Here is a 23,571-nt window from a genome sequence, read left to right as displayed (position 1 = left end):
GTCGTACAATCGTTTTAAAAATGCGAGTATATCTAATATATTTTATTTCATAATAAGTATTGACAATTATTAGGTATAGCATAAATATTTTTAGTCGTGTAAAACCGGAACCTTTCAGATTAATTGTGTTACCTTGTTTTTGTTCCCTGTGTATTTCTTTTTTTTAACCACGTGAGATGGTCTAACTGAAATGTTCGAGTCTTTTTTTATCCACAAATTCGTTTTTCTTCAGTTATGTATTCAACTCAGGAATTGGAACTCTTTCCTGATCGTACTGTAACTCAGTTGCTATTCAAAGATGTCAAAAACGCTGCAGAATTGAGGAAAAATGCCATGGAAGGAAAGATTAATGGTGCCTTGATAAACCCGTCTATGGTGAGACAATGTAGCTAGCTAGCTAGCTAGCTAGAAATGTTGGTTTGATGTAATGTATGAATGCTTGACTGAAGTTGATTTAATGATCCACAAACTGATGATTTGAAATGTTTGCAGATAGTGAACCCCTTCCAAGTGCTAGTGGCAGCAAACAAGGCAGTTCATTTACATAGTACTGGAAAAATGAAGACAAGGAGTTTATATTCCGAAATCATCTACAACCTTTCACCCACTAATAATGTAAGTAGCCTCTAAATGTATCACACACACACACACATATATGTTGACACTCCTTTCAAAGTAATATCCCATCCCAATGTCTTTGACATATATTTTCCTTTAGATTTCAGAGGCCTTCAAGAGGTTTGGGATGTCAGACAGTGACAGTGCTGTTCTCATAGTTCTAGTCCATCTCAAAGAGGAGATGCAGCACATGACTGACATCATTGCCAAGGTGGATGGACAACAGATCCCAGTTGAAGATGTCTCCATGTTGACCGACCCTGCTAAGGTCAAAAAGGTTGGTCTTGTTTTTCCTGGAGTGTTGGACGCACACACACACACTAATATAATATATACAGTGCCTTCAGAAAGTATTCAGACCCCTTGACTTTTTCCACATTTTGTTACGTTACAGCCTTATTCGAAAATGTTTTTCTTTTTTAAATCCTCAGCAATCTACACACAATACCCCATAATAATAAAGTGAAAACAGGTTTATTAAAAGTCAAAAACATAAATACCATGTTTTCATAAGTATTCAGACCATTTGCTATGAGTCTCAAAATTGAGCACAGGTACATCCTGTTTCAATTGATCATCCTTGAGATCCTACAACTTGATTGGAGTTCACCTGGGGTAAATTCAATTGATTTGACATGATTTGGAAAGATACACACCTGTCTATATAAGGTCCCACAGTGGATGTCAGAGCAAAAACCAAGCCATGAGGTCAAAGGAATTGTCCGTAGAGCTCTGAGACAGGATTGTGGCGAGGCACAGATCTGGGGAAGGGTACCAAAACATTTCTGCAGCATAGAAGTTCCCAAGCACACAGTGGCCTCCATCATTCTTAAATTGAAGAAGTTTGGAATCGCAAAAACTCTTCCTAGAGCTGGCCGCCTGGCCAAACTGAGCAATCTGGGGAGAAGGACCTTGGTCAGGGAGGTGACCAAGAACCCGATGGTCACTCTGACAGAGATCCAGAGTTCCTTTGTGGAGATGGGAGAACCTTCCAGAAAGAAAATCATTTCTGCAGCACTCCACCAATCAGGCCTTTATGGTAGAGTGGCCAGACGGAAGCCATTCCTCAGTAAAAAGCACGTGACAGCCCACTTGGAGTTTGCCAAAAGATAGGTGTCTTTTGACAAGATTCTCTGTCTGATGAAACCAACATTGAACTCTTTGGCATGGAGGAAACATGGCACCATCCCTACGGTGAAGCATGGTGGTGGCAGCATCATGATGTGGGGATGTTTTTCAGTGGCAGGGACTGGGAGACTAGTCAGGATCGAGGGAAAGATGAACAGAACAAAGTACAGAGAGATCCTTGATGAAAACCTGCTCCAGAGTGCTCAGGACCTCAGACTGGGGCAAAAGTTCACCTTCCAACAGGGCAACGATCCTAAGCACACAGACAAAACAATGCAGGAGTGGCTTTGAGACAAGTCTCTGAATGTCCTTGAGTGGCCCAGCCAGAGCCCGGACTTGAACCCGATCGAACATCTCTGGACAGACCTGAAAAATAGCTGTGCAGCGACGCTCCCCATCCAACCTGACAGAGCTTGAGAGGATCTGCAGAGAAGCATGGGAGAAACTCCCCAAATACAGGAGTGCCAAGCTTGTAGCGTCATACCCAAGACGATTCGAGGCTGTAATCACTGCCAAAGTTGAAACAAAGTACTGAATAAAGGGTTTGAATATGTATGTAAATGCGATATTTGTTTTTTTATTTTGAATATATTTGCAAACATTTCTGAACCTGTTTTTGCTTTGTCATTGATGAGGGAAAAAAACAATTGAACACATTTTAGAATACGGCTGTAACACAACAAAATGTGGAAAAAGTAAAGGAGTTTGAATATCTGTATGTATTTGGAAAAAATGGCAGAGATTTAGCCAAATGTACATCTCTGTAAACATGTTTTGTTTTGGGCTTGTGATGTTGCAATTGCAAGTACATTTTTTCTATACCTTGTCAAAGCCTTTTTCAACTCCATTCATATGACTCATCTCACTGATACTGACAGTTTATTCTAGAAATGACTGAAATGTTTTCCAATTAGCACTTTTGGAGAGTGAAGAACTAAAGTGTCACCAACTGATTTTTAAATGCACTTTTGGGATGGAACCTTGCTTAAGTACAGTTCTATCTAAGCAATACTGAAGCTCTTTTGGGAAATATAGATGTGGAGTGGCCCCTCGGTATTAAGCAGAGATGCAAACTAGTCACCTTTGGCGAAATTCGCAGTTTTGAATCCAAAATAGGGGACCTACAGTGTAGATCCGATGAAATAAGTTTGGGAGGGGGGCTTTGGATCACTACTGGCTGTAATCAAACGAGTGATGCGTGTTTGTATGCGAGTGAGTGATGCCTGTTTGGACCAATTCTGGCTGTGTCCAAGGCTCAGCCAATCGTTCACATTACAAAAGAATGCAGCATGCGAATGAAGAAAGAAGAGAAAACCAACTTGCTAGTTACAGCATCAGCGCTCGCTCTGAAAAGACAGCAGAGTGTGGAAAGGCAGTTTGCCAGTTACAGCAGCGCATCCCCTGAACGATAACGAAGAGGTAGGTGAGAAGCCTGACCACGGAGACTGGGGTGAGAAGGTGATGAAGCGTACTTCATGACCTGTAACCGAAAAACAATGGCATTTGGAAAGTTTGAGGTGAGGGAGAAGGTGTGGTGGAACAGGAATTGTTAGCATTGTTAAGTATCTTGCTAGCTGGATCGAATTCTCCGTTAGCTAGCCAGAGAAATGTTGAGCAACATTATCCAATTTAGCTGATCAAATTATTGAGTTTATTGTGTGAAAATTAGCTGACTAATAAAGTCAGACAGCTAGCTAGCTAACGTTACACCATCAGATGAGCTAACGTTAGTAACCTAACCAATTCACAGTATTAACTGGTATATGACTCCTTGTCGTTCCTCAAGTTATAACACCGTAGTTGCTTACTGGACCCTGGCAATCTGTGTGAAATGTTAACTAGCTAACAAACTATCTGTGAACCAATGTTTTCTACAGTATGTGGTTAATTTTTAGAATGAGAGAAATGGGTGTAAATGCGGCGTTGCTTGTTAAACAAGTGGTTTCAGGGATCAAGTGTAGCTGGAGCTGGGCCTGGCTGTCAGACTTCCGCCAAAGTCTGTCACGACTTCCGCCAAAGTCTGTCACGACTTCCGCCAAAGTCTGTCACGACTTCCGCCAAAGTCTGTCACGACTTCCGCCAAAGTCTGTCACGACTTCCGCCAAAGTCTGTCACGACTTCCGCCAAAGTCTGTCCCTCTCCTTGTTCGGGCGGCATTTGGCAGTCGACGTCACCGGTCTTCTAGCCATCGCCGCTCCACTTTTCATTTTCCATTTGTTTTGTCTTGCTTTCCTGCACACCTGGTTTACATCTCCTCTTAATTGTGTGTATTTATCCCTCTGTTCCCTCCATGTCTGTGTAGGGTACTCATGTCTGTTTGTCCACTCATCTCTGCTCTCCTGCAGCCTGTAATACAGTGCAGTGTAGCCCAAAGATATTGCTTTTGTTGTGTCGAACTTGATATTACACTTTTGTATGAGTGAGGGGGAGTATCAAATGTTTTACTCAGTAAATGTTATTTTTGCACACATAGCTTTGTGCACTTGATCAATATCTACCATAGTGGCCACTACAATAGAGCAAAAATAGCATTGTTTGTTTCATTCTATTTTTACTTTAAGATGTTTTTTCCCAAGTGCAATATTTAGATTGTGTGTGTGGTCACACACTTTCTATTATAAAGGCTGCCATGGCTAACTGCAATATTAGTGTATTGTTTTTTTATCAAGACTTGAGTGTCATATGCAGTAAGTCTAGGCAACAAATAACATTGGATTGCTTTCTTCACATTTTTTAGCTGTGACTTTCATTCACATTAACCACTTTTTTATTTATTTTACACACAGAGACTGATCTTGTAGATCATCTTCTTTGTTGTTTAATTAGTAAAACTAATTCACTAACTTAAAATGAGTTAATTAGTTTTGCATGTTTCAGTGCAACAAAAAAAAGTGTCACTTTTTTGGGCCCTCAACAGTTGGCATCCCTGATTGAGACTCGCCAATACACAAACGCTCCCTTAGATAAACGTGTCTGTTCTTTTTGCAACGATGGATCCGTTAAAACAGAAACTCATGCCTTGCTTTACTGTAGGTTACACAGCGACATTAGGAATGATCTATTAAGTCAACTGTCAAGCCAGAATAAACATGAAAAAAGTAAATTGTGTGTTTCTATCAGGTAACGATAATGTAAAGGATTGCACCAAAGCCTGCCACCTTATCCTCCGATGGAGACTTTTCTTTTTAAGGACCTAAACACCCTTTTATCTACTGCATCTGCATACATGTATATAAATGATGTCATGTATAATAACTGATAGCAATAATGTATAGATTTTCATGTATTATAAATGACTCCAAATGAAATATTGTACCATGTTTGACTGACTGCTTTTAGTGCCTCAACTCTTTGACTGGTCCACAATGTGTGTTTTTTTTTTTTAAGTCTGTATTTTGTACTGTAAAGCTATTGTATCATTGTGGAGTGACACTTTTTAATTCATATTTCTAACTCACCATGCTCTTGTTTTTTTTTCTCTCCAGCTGTACAAAACCACACCCCAGGAGGATACGTGTCTACTGGATGCTGTTGTCTGCAGGATGGCAACCAAAGATGTCATGTAGCTCAGCAAGAAACATGGCAGCAAATGGAACCCTTCCTGTTATGTCATTTGTTGTTGTTGTTGAGCGTTTCATATTGATGTTGTTGTTGCACAATGTCATACATCAAATGTTTCCCTCCTCGAATATGTTATTAAACATGTTTATTTTTAGTTTTTGTATGACTTGTTAATTTACACACCAGCCATGTTGAATCTGGTTAGAAAGTGACATACGTAGGAGTACCAACCTTAGTGGTTAGTGTCTATAGCTAGGTTCCCATCCAATTGGCTACAGATTTTCATGCAAATACTCTAAAATCTGCATTGTACCCAATAAATTCACATGTACCCAATAAAAAATGTAGATGGATTGCCATCGCATTTTCAACTCAACTGATGGTTTTGTCAAGAAATTGCATTATATAGCGAACGTGCCCACCGTTATGGCCACTCTGGCCTTGGCACTGCGCTGTAGCCTACAGTTCGCATATACAGTGCGGGTATTGTCTACATGATGAGATTTTTTATGGGCAAATTAGCAAAATTATTTGTATTTATCAAATGGCAGCCAAGCATCGATCATCATGTCAGCAGAATAAGACCCTGGATATTTATTGGAAAGGAGCGTCAATCTCATCACCGTGCACTTTCACCACCCTGTTAAATTAATTGATTTAGCCTGACACCTTGATCACACCGACAGCGTCGTTGCATTTTGGTACACCAGAAGTGCATTCATGTCTAAGGGAACGCTCCGTTTGCCTTGCAGCATTGTGTTGAAGAGACATTTGCAGTGCATTCCATTCGAAATGAATGCACTTCTGTTGCTGTTACGCCTCGATCACACAGACAGTATATGCATGCAACACACAGAACCTACTGAAACTGCCTCTGAAACGCAATGCTGCAAGGCAGTTGTCGGTCTGATCGAGCGTAAACCGTGGCAGATTGCCTCGAGGGTTGGAAAACAAAGACATCCAAATTTACTACAAAAATAATCACATGGATTTCGAAATAAAGGTAAAAATAAAATAAAAATCATAGTGACAAGAACACCAATTAATTATCAGAAACTATGTCACAGATGTATTTGACCAAACTACTGTAAATAATATATATAATTATGCTGTGCATTTCATTTCTCAAATACTGCAAATGCAGATGTTGAATCATAATTCTATCAAATATATATGAACATACTGTTCAATTTTTTATTTTTACCTCATATGAACAGAATAGACATAAAAAAAACACAATCCCACCTCCTGGTAGAGTTCATCCTTCTCAAAATAAAAAAGCATCACTTCGGTGTCTAAGTTTTTCATCTGGGATCCCTCGTGGTTCAGTATGATTCCCCTCCATCCCATCTATAGTCTGTACAGTGTCCCCAGTCCCATAGCTGAACAGCAATAGCCCTGTGTGTTACAGAAGCTCCATTTATACCTGGTGCTAACGTGTACTTTCTCCTGATTTTGTCCACATTCTGATTGTGCCCACATTTGTAGACAAGTGTCGACAATCAAAATACACATTGGGAACTGATTGTAGTTATATCATTCTGGCCATGTCTAGACAGTTAATGCAGTTTTTGTATTCTGATAATGGAATTACAAACACATCATGCAGCTACACCTACATTTAAATGTGTCTCCCTTGTCCATATTGTGTCCGGAATCGGATTCCCTTTTGCTGCGCTATATTCAAATGCCAGTAAGCATTGCAAACGGTGGCAAAGGCAAAATATGAGGTGGCATAGGCAACATTTTATAAGAGCCATGAATGCTGATTGGATGACAGCCGTGGTATATCAGTATACCTCGGGTATGACAAAACATGTATTTTTACTGCTCTAGTTATGTTGGCAGCCAGTTTATAATAGCAATAAGGCACCTCAGGGTTTTGTGGTATATGGCCAATATACCACGGCTAAGGGCTGTGTTGTATTTTTTTCACCCAATTTATAACTTAAATCCAATGATAGGTTTGAAATATTTGTTTGATTTCACGTTGAATTCACTTTAGCAAATGTAAAACAAAACTAGACGTTGAACTGACATCTGTGCCCAGTGGGTAGGAATGTATTTGCTCCACAACGTTGAAATAAAAAGGTGACTCACACAAGTTTCTGAAGACTTGTGTGAGTCACCTTTTTATTTCAACGTTGTGGAGCAAATACATTCCTACCCACTGGGCACAGATGTCAGTTCAACGTCTAGTTTTGTTTTACATTTGCTAAAGTGAATGCTGATGACATCACACACCTTGTGCACTTTTGGTAACCTGATCGTATCCAGACTGAGAAGAAAGCCGGACCCAATGCGTCCCCAACCAGTTCCTGAGGGGGTCAGCCTGATCTGAGCACAATCAGACCTTAATGCGGACCTTTGTTCGGCTGCTTTTCCACAGGCAGACCAATTCTGCTATCTTTTTTCACTAATTGGTCTTTTGACCAATCAGATCAGCTCTGAATAAGATCTGATATGAAAAGATCTGCTAGGATTGGTCAAAAGACCAATTAGAGGAAAATATATCAGAATTGGGCTGCTTTTGTAAATGCAGCCAACCTGTTTTTTCAATGCAATCATTGTGTTCTGATAGTCGCATCTACGTATTGAGTGTAGTAATGCCCTCTAACCACCTCCAGAGGTAGTCAGACACGCGTTTTTATCTGGTCGTCCCTAGTTAACACAGCCACAAAGTCATAATTATGGATAATCCTTGCCCATTTCTACAATTTATCTTCTTAAAATTAGATTTTCTACCTAAACCTAACCTTAAACACACTGATAACTTTATGCCTAATGTTAAATTAAGACGAAAAAGCTCATTTTTAGACTTTGTAGAAATTTAGACTTTGTGGCTGTGGGGATCTTACTTTGTAGCTGTGCTAACTAGTGATGACCATTGTATCTGGATATTTTACAAGTGTCAACAGATATGGTGAACCCATTTAATTCATCATTATAGCACCCAGTAAAATGATTGGCAATTGACACCATTGACTCAAGGCATCAATAATTGTCCAATCATGACACTCAAATCATTATTTTTAAACAATCTCCCAAATAATGTTAATACTTGGAAGGACCAGGAAAATGTGGTCACAATGCAGACACAATGGACAGATAACAGACACATTTTAATACCACATGTTCGTGACAGAACTTGATCAGATAGTAATTGGATCAGCTTGATCGGATAGTAAAAAACACATCTTAGCACAAGGTGTAAACGAGGCTATTGAGAAGTGGTGTTGCTGTCTGGAGATAAGGGGAGTGTGCTAAAACACTGAGACCTAAATCTCAAGCTCTAGGAGATATCATGATGTACAGTGCATTCGGAAAGTATTCTGTTACGTTACAGCCTTATTCTAAAATTGATTAAATTGTTTTTTTTTTTTTTGCTCATCAATCTACCCCATAATGACAAAGCAAAAACAGGTTCAGAACTTTTTTGTACATTTATATGAAATACAACAGAATTTACATAAGTATTCAGACCCTTTACTCAGTACTTTGTTGAAGCACCTTTGGCAGCAATTACAGTCTCTAGTCTATTTGGGTATGATGCTACAAGCTTGGCACACCTGTATTTGTTAATTGTTTACTCCATGTGTAACTTTGTGTTGTCTGTTCACACTGCTATGCTTTATCTTGGCCAGGTCGCAGTTGCAAATGAGAACTTGTTCTCAACTAGCCTACCTGGTTAAATAAAGGTGAAATAAAAAATAAAAATTGGGGGAGTTTCTCCTATTCTCTGCAGATCTTCTCCAGCTCTGTCAGGTTGGATGGGGAGCGTTGCTGCACAGCTATTTTCAGGTTTCTCCAAAGATGTTCGATTGGGTTCAAGTCCGGACTCTGGCTGGGCCACTCAAGGACATTTAGTGACTTGTTTCCGAAGCCACTCCTGCGTTGTCTTGGTCATTGTCCTGTTGGAAGGGAAACATTCGCCCCAGTCCGTCCTGAGCATTCTGGTTTTCATCAAGGACCTCTCTGTACTTGGCATCGTTCATCATTCTCGGGATCCTGACTAGTTTCCCAGTCTCTGCCAACCCCATGCTTCACCATACAGATGGTGCCAGGTTTCCTCCAGGCGTGACACTTGGCATTCAGGCCAAAGAGTTCAATCTTGGTTTCATCAGACCAGAGAATTTTATTTATCATGGTCTGAGTCCTTTAGGTGTCTTTTGGCAAACTCAAAGCAGGCTGTCATGTGCCTTTTACTGAGGAATGGCTTCTGTGTCTGGCCACTATACCATAAAGGCCTGATTGGGGGAGTGCAGTAGAGATGGTTGTCCTTATGGAAGGTTCTCCCATCTCCACAGAGGAACTCTGTCAGAGTGAACATTGTATTCTTGGTCACCTCCCAAGGCCCTTCTCCCCTGATTGCTCAGTTTGGCTGGGCGGCCAGCTCTAGGACGTCGGTCGTTCCAAACTTCTTCCATTTAAGAATGATGGAGGCCACTGTGTTTTTGGGACTTTCAGTGCTGCAGACATTTTGTGGTACCCTTTCCCAGATCTGTGCCTCGACACAATCCTGTCTCGGTGCTCTACGGACAATTCCTTCGACCTCATGGCTTGGTTTTTGCTCTGACATGCACTGTCAACTGTGGGACCTTATATAGACAGGTGTGTGCCTTTCCAATCAATAGAGTTTAACACATGTGGACTCCAATCAAGTTGTAGATACATCTCAAGGATGATCAATGGAAACAGGATGCACCGGAGCTGAATGTTGAGTCTCATAGCAAAGGATCTGAATACTTATTGTAAATAAGGTATTGCTATTTTTCATTTAATAAATGTACAAAACATTTCTAACGCCCTGTTTCGCTTTGACATTATGTGTTGTGTGTAGATTGATGAGGAAAAAACAACATGTAATCCATTTTAGAACAAGGCTGGAAAGTAACAAAATGTGGATAAAGGGGTCTGAATACTTTCCGAATGCATTGTAGGTGGGAGGTTATGGTCTACTCATAGTTTTGTTATTTGGTAACTCTGATTCACTGATAGTGTTACCTAGGCATGTGTGCTTCTTACGTGCCTAGTATACACCCCATCAAGTGATTGCTATGCAGTATGGACATGAGAATTTGTCTTTCGGTTGAACAAAGAGCACAGTTGAGTTGTTGACATTTCAGTGATCAAACACAGCATATGTTCCTGATACTGAATACATTGCATAGTTTATTTGCAAAAAGATACTATCACAGTATAAAAAGTATTAGTGAGAAAAAATAATGCATGATTTGCACCTATCTTTAGCTGGTTAGAGCAATGGTCATTCTTTCTTCTCTGTAACAGTCAATGTAGTAAAATAATAATGCATCATTTCTCCTAACTCAGACTGGTTGGAATAATCATTATTTATTCTCTGTAGTAGTCACTTTTATAATAACTTTGTGAATATTCAATGGGGAAACGCATGAGGAGAACGTGAACAAATCACCCGGGACTAAATACGCTGGAAAACTGTTGTTTGTGGCCTATGCTTCAGGAGTAGAACAATTCCTAAGTATGTAAGTAACTAGATATTCAATCAGGGAAGTTAGTGAGCTCGTCTTTGCCGATGTTTCCTCCACTGAGGATGACCACCACGTTCCTCCCAGCAATGTCAGGGATTCTGTCGTTAGCGATGGCTGCGAATGCCGCGGACCCTGACGGCTCCACTAGGAGCCCAGCCCTGTACAGGGTAGACACGGCAGCCTTTATCTCCTCATCGCTCACCAGTACGATCTCCTCAACGTAGCGCTGGCACAGCTCGTAGGGCAGGGTGCCTGGACAACACACCAGGCAGTTAACAATGGTAGATGCTTTAACCTTTACGTGACATATGGTACAGAGCACATCAGGGAGTTAGCACAGGTAAAGAAGGCACAATTCACAGATTTATTTGCTTGGCTATGGTTCATTCCAGATGAAGACACAGTTGTTCCCTCTTATGTCCTGATCTTTTAGGATTTATTTAGGTCTAGCCAATGTACTGCACCTGCAAAAGGTGGAGCCAGTCCTGACGCGATGCTCTTGGTGTCCATGCCTACAGGCTTCTTCTCGATGAAACTTTTGTACATGGTGCAGGCTAATGAATCAAAGACAGGAAATGAAGGTCAACAAAATGGTCATACTGTATATCAACCCCTCAGTATATTGTCCCATGTGTATGTTCATGTATGTCAATTTGTGGTGTATCTTAGTTGTAAAAAGCCCTTCCTGATATTGTCTTGTTGAGATTTAAACAACAGGTGTTATGTACCTCCTTCTGGCTCTACCCCATAGATCCTTGTCTTCTCGCAGCCGGCCAATTTGATGGCAGCAGCCACCCCAGCCAGTAGACCTCCTCCTCCACAGCACACCACCACTACATCAGGCTGGGGCATCACCTCCAGTACTTCAAAACCTAGACTACAGCACAGAGAGAGGGGGAGGGAGAGAGGGTGGGGAGTGAGAGAGACAGACAGCGAGAGACAGACCAGCATTTTATTTTCCCTCTAAAAGAGGAAGCTGGTTGTGTTGCCTTGTTCGGCTGTTCTATACCTGGCATGTCCTGCAATCAGGTCCAGGTCGTCATATGAGTGGAGGAACGTCATGTTTTCCTCCTGGACACAACGATTCACCACGTTCATCAGACAGGTTGTAGGCACCCGTTCCACCTCACATCCAAAATTCTGGAGCGAATGGACCGATATGTTTGGTTATTTTCAGACGTGTCATTTTAGATGATACAATTAAAGACTGAAGCAGTCAATTGGAAACAAGAACCTGACTTGTATGAGTGTAGATCTGGATACAGGGGCTGTCTCTGGCATCACCACTTTCCCCTTGGAGCCGTAGTGTTTAGAGGCATATGCAAAAGACTTCCCATAGTTCCCTGCAGACATGGTGACAAAATGGGCTCCTTTTGGTCTTCTGGCAAACTGGTTGGCCACTCCTCTTATCTTAAACGAACCTGGCAATTAACACAATGACATGAAACTGCTGTTATTGTATCACTCTCAATGTCCAACATCAACCATGTCTATCGATATATCTACCACAAAACAGCCTACATTATTAATTGAAACTTGTACAGTAGTAATGTAAATGTGTCTGACTAAGGCATCTAATTCATACACAAACTCACCAGTTCTCTGCATGTTCTCCAGTTTGATGTGGATGTTACAGGGGATGTTGAGCGGTAGTGTTGTTTGGCACCATGGGATCATAGGAGTGTTGATGACTCCCAAAGGACTGGTCCTCACTGTCTCTCTGGCATCTCTTAGCAGATCCAAAGTGATGGCTTTCACTGATAGTGGCACATCCACCATGCTGGAAGACAACCACAGAGTTGTATCAAAGTGGTTCGAAACAGTCTTTGGTGGGATTGTCCTAAAACCAGTCATTAATTTGCATAGAAAACAACCTCTCACTCAACATCAACAAAACAAAGGAGATGATTGTGGACTTCAGGAAACAGCAGAGGGTGCACCCCAGCTTCAAGTTCCTTGGCTTACACATCACTGACAAACTGAAATGGACCCCCCACACAGACAGTGTGGTGAAGAAGGCGCAACAGAGCCTCTTCAACCTCAGGAGGCTAAAGAAATTTGGCGTGTCACCTAAAACCTTTACAAACTTTTACAGATGCACAATTGAAAGCATCCTGTCGGGCTGTATTACCACCTGGTATGGCAACTGCACCACCTGCAACTGCAAGGCTCTCCAGAGGGTGGTGCGGTCTGCCCAACGCATTACCGGGGGCAAACTAGCCGTCCTCCGGGACACTTTAAGCACCCGAGCCACTGCCTGTTCACCACCGCTATCATTCAGAAGGCGAGGTCAGTACAGGTGCATCAAAGCTGGGACCGAGAGACTGAAAAACAGCTTCTATCTCAAGGCCATCAGACTGTTAAACAGCCATCACTAGCACATTAGAGGCTTCTGCCTATAGGCATAAACTAGGAATCACTGGCCACTTTATTAAGGAATGGAACACTAGTGACTTTAATAATGTTGACATATCTGGCATTACTCATCTCATATGTATATACTGTATTCTATACGAATCTACTCTCTTAGTCCGTTCCGCTCTGACATCACTCGTCCATATGTACATAGTCTTAATTCATTCCTACTTGGATTTGTGTGTATTGGGTATATGTTGTGTAATTTATAAGATATTACTGCACTGTCGGGGGCTAAAAGCACAAGCATTTCGCTACACCCTGCTAATCACGTGTATGTGACCAACAACATTTTATTTGATGAGAAGGATTATAGTTATGACTTGCTTAGCTCCTTTCCACCATTACACATTATATATTGTTTCATTCGTCTGCTCTGTTAATACTTGCAAGAAGAGGTAACGTTAATGAAATCACGAAACACAAAATGATCTCACCATTTTTATGGTGGAACTGTTACTACAGATTTACACATTTGTGCAATATATTCCACTTTTGCGGGTGTAACAGTCAATATAATCAGAGACATGTATAATTCTTGTCAACGTACCTTGATACTTTCGAAAAATATATGCAAATGTGTGGATTTTCGAGATTTGTATCCAATTTACGGAGCAGAATTTCAAAAGCTCAGGTTATGTTTACACAGTGTTACAGTTATTCTGGAGGTAGCCACACGCGACTTGTTTCTAGTCGGACATTGTTTTGAGACGGAACGAAGAAATGGCCGCGTCTATCCGAAAAAGTTAAGCTGTAACCTGAATTAGTCAATTCAAAACGTATTTTCCTGGCAAATAGTTGCGACAAATAATGGGTGTCGTGAGACATGTCGTGTGCGCGATGTCTGGGGGAGTTGACAGCTCTGTAACGGCTTTGTTACTCAGAAGAAGAGGTGAGACGTTTCTTCACTGGAACACTCAACATTAACGTTAGCTAAACTCCTTGAGACGATACAAATAAACTGTCATTTTTTTTAAAATGAGTTAACGGAATATGTTTTATTTTATATCTAATGTTTCTTGTTTACTGTAAGTTTCACGTCTTCCAATTGGCTTGTTTTATTAACAGGGTACCACGTTACTGGAGTGTTTATGAAGAACTGGGATTCCCTGGATGAGAATGGGGTGTGTTCATCCGAAAAGGACTGTGAAGATGCCTACAAAGTGTGCCAGAATCTGGACATACCTTTCCATCAAGTGTCCTACGTCAAAGAGTACTGGCACGAAGTGTTCACGTAGGTATCCTCCTTAATTAGATGATTGTTAAATCTGTATAATTGGAACAGTTGTAGCCCGGCTAAGCAGACAGCTGCACTCACCTTAATTGAAATAATGTGAGTTATCACGGGATTAGGTTGGTGTCACAAGGCTAGATCTGGGGTGTGTTCATTGTCTTGCAAAGTTTACCGTTTAAGAACCAAACAGAGAAAATGGAATGAAATGGCAAGCGACCTATCTGAATTTGTCCAATAGAAACACACATTTTCGTTGCAAAACGTTTTCCGTTTGCAACAGAATCTGATAGTGAATATACCCCAGATGGATGGGTATAATTTGTGGAACGTTCCAACAGGAATCTGATAGTGAATATACCCCAGATGGATGGGACTAATTTGTGGAACGTTCCAACAGGAATCTGATAGTGAATATACCCCAGATGGATGGGTATAATTTGTGGAACGTTTCAACAGGAATCTGATAGTGAATATACCCCAGATGGATGGGTATAATTTGTGGAACGTTCCAACAGGAATCGGATAGTGAATATACCCCAGATGAATGGGTATAATTTGTGGAACGTTCCAACAGGAATCGGATAGTGAATATACCCCAGATGGATGGGTATAATTTGTGGAATGTTCCAATAGGAATCAGTTCCAAAAACTTTGTAAAGTACAAGGTTGCCAACAAACAACGCATACAAAGTAACATAATCAATTCACCTAGCTAACTATCTGCCGAATAGGCATCAACTCACCATGTAGCGTATTCTTAATGTTTATTCATAGACTACCAGAGTGAGGACAGACATTTTTCAGCATAAACGTGGTGAGTGAAAAACTTTATGAAATAGCCCACCCCAAGATACCTGGTATCTTATTCTACCGCTATACAACTTTGTATGTGCGTCGTTTGATGGCAACCTTGTTATTTACAATGTTTTTGGAAGAGATTCCTGTTGGAACGTTCCACAAATTATACCCACCCACCCCAGATTGCTCTCTTTCTCAATCTCTGACCAATGTCTCCTTTCTTCAGCAATCTTTTGAAGGAATATGAGAAGGGCAGGACACCAAATCCAGACATTCTGTGCAACAAACACATCAAATTCAACCACTTCTACAATTATGCCATCAACGGCTTGGGTATGTAGCATAATAATGCTCAGTATTACTATGCATTATATTATGAAAAACATCCGAGTATGCTAAGACCTTCAAGTACCATTAAAGAAACTGAGCTTGTACAAAAAAAAAAGACAATATTGTGTTGTTGCTGATTTCCCCCCTAGGAGCTGATGCCATGGCGACAGGCCACTATGCCAGGACATCTCAGGAGGATGAAGATGTCTTCCAACAGAGTCATGTGGCTCCTCCCCCTAAACATGTCTTCAGAGACCGCTTTGAGATCCGGAACCGTAAGAACAACAACCTCCACTCAACATCTTTCTGTGCTTTTCTCATACCAACGTTTTATTATTATTATTATTATGTCAATCTTACCTTTATAACAATATGGAGACTTTGGGCGCTTTCACATACAGTGAGGGGGAAAAAGTATTTGATTCCCTGCTGATTTTGTACGTTTGCCCACTGACAAAGAAATTATCAGTCTATACTTTCAATGGTAGGTTTATTTGAACAGTGAGACACAGAATAACAACAACAAAAAAATCCAGAAAAACGCATGTCAAAAATGTTATAAATTGATTTGCATTTTAATGAGGGAAATAAGTATTTGACCCCCCCTCTCAATCAGAAAGAGTTCTGGCTCCCAGGTGTCTTTTATACAGGTAACGAGCTGAGATTAGGAGCACACTCTTAAAGGGAGTGCTCCTAATCTCAGTTTGTTACCTGTATAAAAGACACCTGTCCACAGAACCTACACAAGGCTGGAATGGGCTACAAGACCATCGACAAGCAGCTTGGTGAGAAGGTGACAACAGTTGGTGCGATTATTCGCAAATGGAAGAAACACAAAAGAACTGTCAATCACCCTCGGCCTGGGGCTCCATGCAAGATCTCACCTCGTGGAGTTACAATGATCATGAAAACGGTGAGGAATCAGCCCAGAACTACACGGGAGGATCTTGTCAATGATCTCAAGGCAGCTGGGACCATAGTCACCAAGAAAACAATTGGTAACACACTACGCCGTGAAGGACTGAAATCCTGCAGCGCCCGCAAGGTCCCCCTGCTCAAGAAAGCCCATATACATGCCCGTCTGAAGTTTGCCAATGAACATCTGAATGATTCAGAGGACAACTGGATGAAAGTGTTGTGGTCAGATGGTTTTGCCACCAAGTACTAAGTCATGTTTTGCAGAGGGGTCAAATACTTTTTTCCCTCATTAAAATGCAAATCAATTTATAACATTTTTGACATGCGTTTTTCTGGATTTTTGCTGTTGTTATTCTGTCTCTAACTGTTCAAATAAACCTACCACTAAAATGATAGACTGATCATTTCTTTGTCAGTAGGCAAACGTACAAAATCAGCAGGGGATCCAATACTTTTTTCCCTCACTGTATCCCCTTATGATCCTGGAGCGTTTGGTACCCTGATCAGCGCTATAAAGTATGTGTGAAATGCAAACAAACCCTGGTTGAAATGAAACCTGGACCTGCGTGAGTAGCGGGTCCAAGATCCAGGACCTAGGTACCAGGTATTGTGACGCGACTCGCGCTGCCGCGTGGCTACTTTTTTGCCCGTTGTAAAGAAGCTAGCTCGCTAACGTTGTGTGGAATGTGCGTCTTGCTAATCACACCCTGAAACGGTTATTTTCAGGCCTTGTGAAATCAGAATATGTTCTGTAGAATTCTCAAAAACGGTCCAGGGTACCGAGTTTTATATGTGAAAGGCTTTTATCTGTAAGCCTGTAGACATTTGATATGTGTAGAGAAATTCAGGGAACTTGAATGAGTACCACCAATGGTTATATTTGATATAGGGCCCGATTTATTATAGGGCTGTCATTCGATTGGTATCTCAGATTTTTAACCCTTTGTTATCTCCGTTGAAGCGGTGAGGTTGTACCAGGGAGCGGACCGTTTTAAGGACCAGACATTCTTCCTCAGCCAGATTTCTCAGGATGCTTTGCGGCGTACAGTCTTTCCCCTGTCGGGACTCACCAAAGACTACGTGAAGAAGATTGCAGCCGAGGCCGGCTTCCAACACGTCCTGAAGAAGAAAGAGGTAACTAACCACACAGACTGATTCACTGCCCTCTGTATGTACTGTATTTGGGCATTAAAGCAAAAACATTTACATTTGTCTCTGTACTCCCGCATTTTCGATTTGAGATCAAATATTTCATATGAGGCGACAAGTACAGAATGTCAACTTTAATATGAGGTTAGAAATATGATTTAGGCCTCTCAGACCTAGGCCTTGTAGAAACAGGGTCAATCAAGTTAGGTCTGCCAAATTAATGTAGTCTTGGAAAAAATACATCAATCCAGCCATAGAGTATAGCTCATCATCATCATCATCATCATCATAAAAAGTGTAGTTTATAACATGCACATTTAGAAACACTACCGTTCAAAAATTTGGGGTCACTTAGAAATAAAATTTATCAGAAATACAGTGTTGACATTGTTAATGTTGTAAATGACTATTGTAGCTGGAAACTGCTCATTTTTTAATGGAATATCTACATAGACGTACAGAGGCCCATTATCAGCAACCATCACTCCTGTGTTCCAATGGCATGTTGTGTTAGCTAATCCAAGTTTCTAATTTTAAAAGGCTAATTGATCATTAGAAAACCCTTTTGCAATTATGTGGGCAGCTTCATTAAATTGTACCCGCAAAACACCAGTCTCAACGCCAACAGTGAGGAGGCGACTCCGGGATGCTGGCCTTCTAGGCAGAGTTGCAAAGAAAAACCCATATCTCAGACTGGCCAATAAAAGGGAAATATTAAGATGGGCAAAAGAACACAGACACTGGACAGAGGAGGCCTAGAACACGGACATTTCTAAGTGACCCCAAACTTTTGATCGGTAGTGTATATAGTTCAAGCTTGACTAAATTCGAGCCCAGTAACTTTGCTCACCGCATCCTCCTTCAATTGTCTCGTCTGGCTGCCACGAAAAGCCCCCACCTTGGAGACAGTCAATCACATGATTGTGGAGCTGCTGATCTGCTTGAAGTGTGTGCGTGCCACTGGCGATGTACTTTGCTGGAGATGCTAGCTGTTCTCAGCGACGCATCACTTCAAACGCATTCCACCTTGATGTTATCGGCTGGCCTACTACTCCTGGTAGTGCCTTTTTTTAAATGTAAGTTATGAATCGCAAATTACCATACAGCTGACACACTTCGATTTCATCCATCATTTTGATTTCAATTTGGTTGTCCAAAGTACTGTCAGCTTGCACTGTGTCTTTGCTGATGATTGCCCTGATCTCTGGCCAGTCAATTGGTTCAATGACATTGTTGTTTTATCTATTAATTGCTTCTAATAGATCTGAAAATGATGCATTAAACATCAATTTAAGACTGTTTGTGTATAATGAGCGACGTCCCACGTTTAACCTGAACACACAAATAGTAGGAATTTGCACTGGCTTCAGCCATGACGGCACGAGAGAGAAATTGAACATCGGCACGTCACCTGCAGGTGTGAGCTTGTGTGTTACACTGTCCAATCTGAGTCTCAAACATGATCTGAGCGCATGATCTGAGGCTGTTTGGTCTCTTGGGCATCAACTTGGGAGAGCGGACAGTGCATTATAGACAAAGCGCTGCATATATTGCCAGAAAAATAACACATCTGATTATTTATTTAATTTTTTTGCAGAAAAAGGGCAGCATCCGTTAAACAGTAATTCAACTTTGCCCGGCCTGTCTTTATCGGCCATTTTCTCAAAATGACCTTTTTCTCAGCCTTCAAAGGAGGTACATTTTACATTATTCCACACACTGGTTCTTAGGACTTATAGCCAGACTTGTCCAAAGGCCTTTTTTGATATCTTGTGGCGTTTTATCTGTAAGTTTTATGCAAAATATCGCCTCCGTCACCCCGACAGTGTCATTGCCGTTTGGTACACCAGAAGTACATTCATTTCCAATGGAACGCTGCGTTTGACTTGCAGGATTGTGTTGCAGAGTCAGTTGGACTGCATTCTGTGTGGTGCATAGGTTGGATTTCACACGTATGACGGATGCATACGCCTTGATCATACCAACAGCGTCATTGCGCAAAAATGTTATGCAGAATCATCTGGATGTGTGTGCGACAAAAGTTCAACATTCACCTGCTACCATTTTTGTCAAGAGGTCCACACATATGTGTGAAGTGTTTTAAATTTATTGAGGATTTGCATATTTTTAAATCAAAATGTTTTACTTTTCAACTGGTAAAGTTTCATTCTGATATGAGTAAAGGGGAAAAATAGCCTGTTAGGGTGTGGTAGCTGGTCTTAATGTGCATGCTACCATGATTACGGATAATCATTCATGAATAACGACGATCATACCTCCAAAATCATGAATAAAGGTCATACCCTCCCAAAAATGCTAATGTCCCCTGTTATTGATACACTATTAGTGAATTTGTCCAAATACTTGTGACTTCTTCACATGGGGGTGGGGACAAGTGCTTTCCTTTCTCAGCGGTAAAATAAATGTGTATGAAAATAGCCACCCAAAAAAAAGGTGACATGCTGTACATTCACCTCATATGAAACATTTGATCTCAAACCTAAAATGCTGGAGTATAGAGCCAAATGTAAAATGTTAGTTTCGCTGTCCAAGTACATACGGACAGGAGTGTAGATAAAGTATTGATCATCTCTCCTCTCTGAGGTGCATACAGATTAACGAAAGTTGAACATAATTTCATTGCATTGTTGTTGTTTGGCCTACACCCTAATTACACTGTATTGACATAGATTACATCTTACGAAGTCAGTTGTATTTTTTTCTTGGACTGTGTGGCAACACTGAATGTCATCTGTTTCCAGAGTATGGGCATCTGCTTTATTGGAGAAAGGAAATTTGAGGATTTCATTCTAGAGGTATGGAATTCAAATACACACACTGTATGAAGAAAACAACTACTGTATGAAGTTCATTATTGAGATACACTGGTCACAGTAATAAATAAACATGTTTGTGATAATATCTGCATTCCTGTTTTTCGGTCAGTATTTAGAGCCAAAACCGGGGAACTTTGTCTCCATTGAGGATGGGAAGATCATGGGGGAACATCAAGGTAATGCTGTGTGATATCCTCAGTGGTATCTTCTATGGTAGTGCTTGTCCCACTATCCTTGTAAGAGTACTGCTCTTCCAATAGTAAACCTTTACATTAACTACTAGTTCTCTACCCCATCTTCCTTTCAGGTTGGTTCACCCTGACACTAGGCCAAAGGGCTAGGATTGGTGGGCAGAGGGATGCATGGTTTGTTGTGGACAAAGACATTACTACTGGAGAAGTGTTTGTGGTAAGGAATGGTTTCTACCTCTTCAATACTGTTATACCTAATTTTGTCCTAAACAACCAGCCCAACTACAATACAGGCAGATCTCCCACCTCCTTGCTGTTGATTCTCAATGGGATTCTGATTCTAAACTCCCTAACATCAGGGTCCGACCACCAATCACCCGGCTCTATTCAGAGACACGGTACGAACAGATCGTTTCCATTGGATAACGGAGGACCCTCCCACTGAGCTGATCCAGACTAAGATGATGGAGTGTCACTTCCGCTTCATCCACCAGATGCCTCTCAGTGAGTGAAATAACAAGTTAGGGCCAGACACAATTTGTAAGGATGTGTCATTAACAATACATTTACCTTCCGAGTGGCGCAGCGGTCTAATGCACTGCATCGCAGTCGCAGCGTCACTACAGACCCAGGTTTGATCCCAGGCTGTGTCACAACCTGCCGTGACCGGGAGTCCCACAGGGCGGCGCAAAATTGGTCAAATTTGCTTATCGTGCTCTAGCGTCTCCTTGTGGTGGGCCCGGGTGCCTGCAGGCTGACTTCGGTCATCAGTTGAATGGTGTTTCCTGGTTAACGGGTTATGCGGGCGGGTGTTATAAGGAGCACGATTTGGCGGGTCATGTTTCGGAGGACGCATGACTCGACCTTCGCCTCTCCTGGACCCATCCAATCGTAATTGGATATGACAAAGTTGGGGGGGAAATAACAATACCGTTACCTCCCATACGGCTTAAAAAACAGCTTTATTGAGTCAAAAATGTACACTTCAAAAGTGTTAGTGACATGTTAATGTGTTAGTAACATGTTAATAACATAGTGAGGTTGTTTATCTCCAGCCCCTTGCACTGTGACCTTGAACATGGATGGCTCTGTGTGGATCATGCTGTCTCAGCCGATCAGAGCACTCACACCAGGACAGGTAAGCTCTCTGTTTCCCACACATAGTAAGCCACCTGTCTCACCCTTTTCAGAGTTTGGGCAGTTGGTTTCATTACTTTCTAGGGATGTTTTGTTCTCAGAGGAATTTTAACTATGAGTAACATTTCTTTAGGCCATTTTCAAATTGATTTATTGTCGTTAGGTCAGCTTTTAAGAGTAAAGCCAACCCATGAACCATTACAGTGGTTCTGGTGTGAGCTGGTGTGTTAGTCCCAGTGTGTTATTCCTTAAGATCCTGATTAGCTAGCTAACAAAGGCCTATCATAGGCCCAACAAACGTAGCCAGCTGCTCCAGCGCGTCTCTGGTTTCTCTGACAGGGATTACTCCAGACTCTAGTCAGGGTACAAAGAGCCTTGTCCACGCTTGGATTACCCCCCTTTCTTCATGCGCTATCCCATAACCCACTGCTCTGAGAGAACAATATGGCTGAGGCGCGTTTGTCTTGGAGCTCTGGGCTCGAGGCCAGAGTGAGGGTAGATGAAGCGATAGAGAATAGTGGTGTGTGTATGCGCTCAAATGTGGAGGTTAGTTCAGAGGGACTAGGAGTTAATATTCAGCATTAATGTCTCCCACTAACATCAATTTTCTGTGCCCGTCTCATCTACCTCAACATTGACTGAATAGCCTTGCGTCAAAGCTTCCGTCAATGCCTGCTCATCACTACCCTCCCTTCTAATTTCTCCATATTCACTTCGCTCATCTTCCCCAGTTTGCAGTGCTGTACAAGGGGGATGAGTGCCTGGGAAGTGGGAAGATCGTCCGTCTGGGCCCCACAGAGCACACTCTCCAACAGGGGCGAGACCGCATGAAGGAAGCCCCTGTGGCCAAGGAGAGGACTCCGGAACCAGTCAGCTGAGCCTGAGAGAGTCTTCCTAGAAACAGACCTAAGCCCAGGCCTATCCACTGTCGATATGGACCTAACCTTACATTGCAGACTTCAGTGGACAAGACTACTGTACTTCCACAAGCCTTACCCCATTCTCTGAACCTCTACTAAAGAACAGAAGAGCACACTGATCATGCTTTCGGACCTGTCCACTCGTCATAAAACACACACTCAAACTTCCTCTGTACTGTTGCCCTCAGTTGATACTTCTTCCTATTAGGTTACTTGTGATGTACATCATTATTTGATAGTGTGGACTGTGTACAATCATGCACATGGTAATTAATTGTCTAATTTATTTATTTGGACAGATTATTACAAAATGTGAAATGCATATTAAAAAATGTATGGCTTTTGTGAAAATCCAAACAAGTCGAGTGCCTGTTCCTTTGGTGCCATTTCACCTAAACACATTTTGGATTGAACTGCATTCTTTTCAACTACTACAAAATATGCAATATGTAAATAGAGAATAACTTGAATTCAGAACTGAAGAGCAAGTGATTAAACTTACGATTGTTTTAAATTATAAGTGATTTCTTGCATTTTTTGTGGCCAGCAGAAAACCTCACTGAAGAAATCCAGCTAAAGTATGCGTCACTTCACTATAACCTCTGTGGCTACTGTTTCACGTCCTCTTCCTCCCTCGCCACAAGGGGGCGAACACGTACAATTTATACTTAACCTATACTTTGCCTATGCACTGTTTCTGGTGGTTAAATTAAGGTAATGTATGTTATACCAGGTGGAATGTACAGGTAACTACCAAAATAATGGAAACACTGGAGTAAATTTAGGATACAAAGTATGTTGTGGTTCCTGAGTTAATTAAGCAAT

The 23,571-nt window shown here is 41.5% G+C and overlaps 3 protein-coding genes across 4 annotated transcripts; 2 read left to right on the top strand and 1 right to left on the bottom strand.

The window, feature by feature from the left end:
* The first annotated feature begins 18 nt into the window (after positions 1–18).
* tprkb (Tp53rk binding protein) lies at positions 19–5,461 on the top strand. Its single transcript, XM_021563390.2, has 4 exons — positions 19–375; positions 493–615; positions 719–895; positions 5,232–5,461. The coding sequence occupies exons 1-4, from the start codon at positions 235–237 to the stop codon at positions 5,310–5,312; spliced, it is 522 nt and encodes a 173-aa protein (XP_021419065.2). The 5' UTR covers positions 19–234; the 3' UTR covers positions 5,313–5,461.
* A 4,960-nt stretch (positions 5,462–10,421) lies between these two features.
* On the bottom strand, positions 10,422–14,542 carry srr (serine racemase). 2 transcript variants are annotated; one of them, XM_021563386.2, is made up of 7 exons: positions 14,418–14,542; positions 12,413–12,597; positions 12,057–12,238; positions 11,827–11,957; positions 11,546–11,694; positions 11,282–11,371; positions 10,422–11,069 (listed from the first exon to the last, which is right to left on the bottom strand). In XM_021563386.2, exons 1-7 carry the CDS (start codon positions 14,423–14,425, stop codon positions 10,828–10,830), a joined length of 987 nt encoding a protein of 328 aa, XP_021419061.2. In that variant the 5' UTR covers positions 14,426–14,542; the 3' UTR covers positions 10,422–10,827. The 2 variants fall into 2 exon arrangements, with proteins under 2 accessions (XP_021419061.2, XP_021419062.2); XM_021563387.2 differs by lacking the exon at positions 14,418–14,542 and adding an exon at positions 13,783–13,915.
* On the top strand, positions 13,913–23,266 carry trmu (tRNA 5-methylaminomethyl-2-thiouridylate methyltransferase). Its single transcript, XM_021563385.2, has 11 exons — positions 13,913–14,124; positions 14,301–14,466; positions 15,491–15,597; positions 15,744–15,869; positions 17,474–17,646; positions 20,424–20,477; positions 20,608–20,674; positions 20,806–20,906; positions 21,049–21,193; positions 21,745–21,827; positions 22,558–23,266. Exons 1-11 carry the CDS (start codon positions 14,043–14,045, stop codon positions 22,702–22,704), a joined length of 1,251 nt encoding a protein of 416 aa, XP_021419060.1. The 5' UTR covers positions 13,913–14,042; the 3' UTR covers positions 22,705–23,266.
* The last annotated feature ends 305 nt before the right edge of the window (positions 23,267–23,571 follow it).

This window comes from Oncorhynchus mykiss, chromosome 15, assembly GCF_013265735.2.
Source record: "Oncorhynchus mykiss isolate Arlee chromosome 15, USDA_OmykA_1.1, whole genome shotgun sequence".
Lineage (NCBI taxonomy): Eukaryota > Metazoa > Chordata > Actinopteri > Salmoniformes > Salmonidae > Oncorhynchus > Oncorhynchus mykiss.
This window is presented reverse-complemented; position numbering and strand designations above follow the sequence as displayed.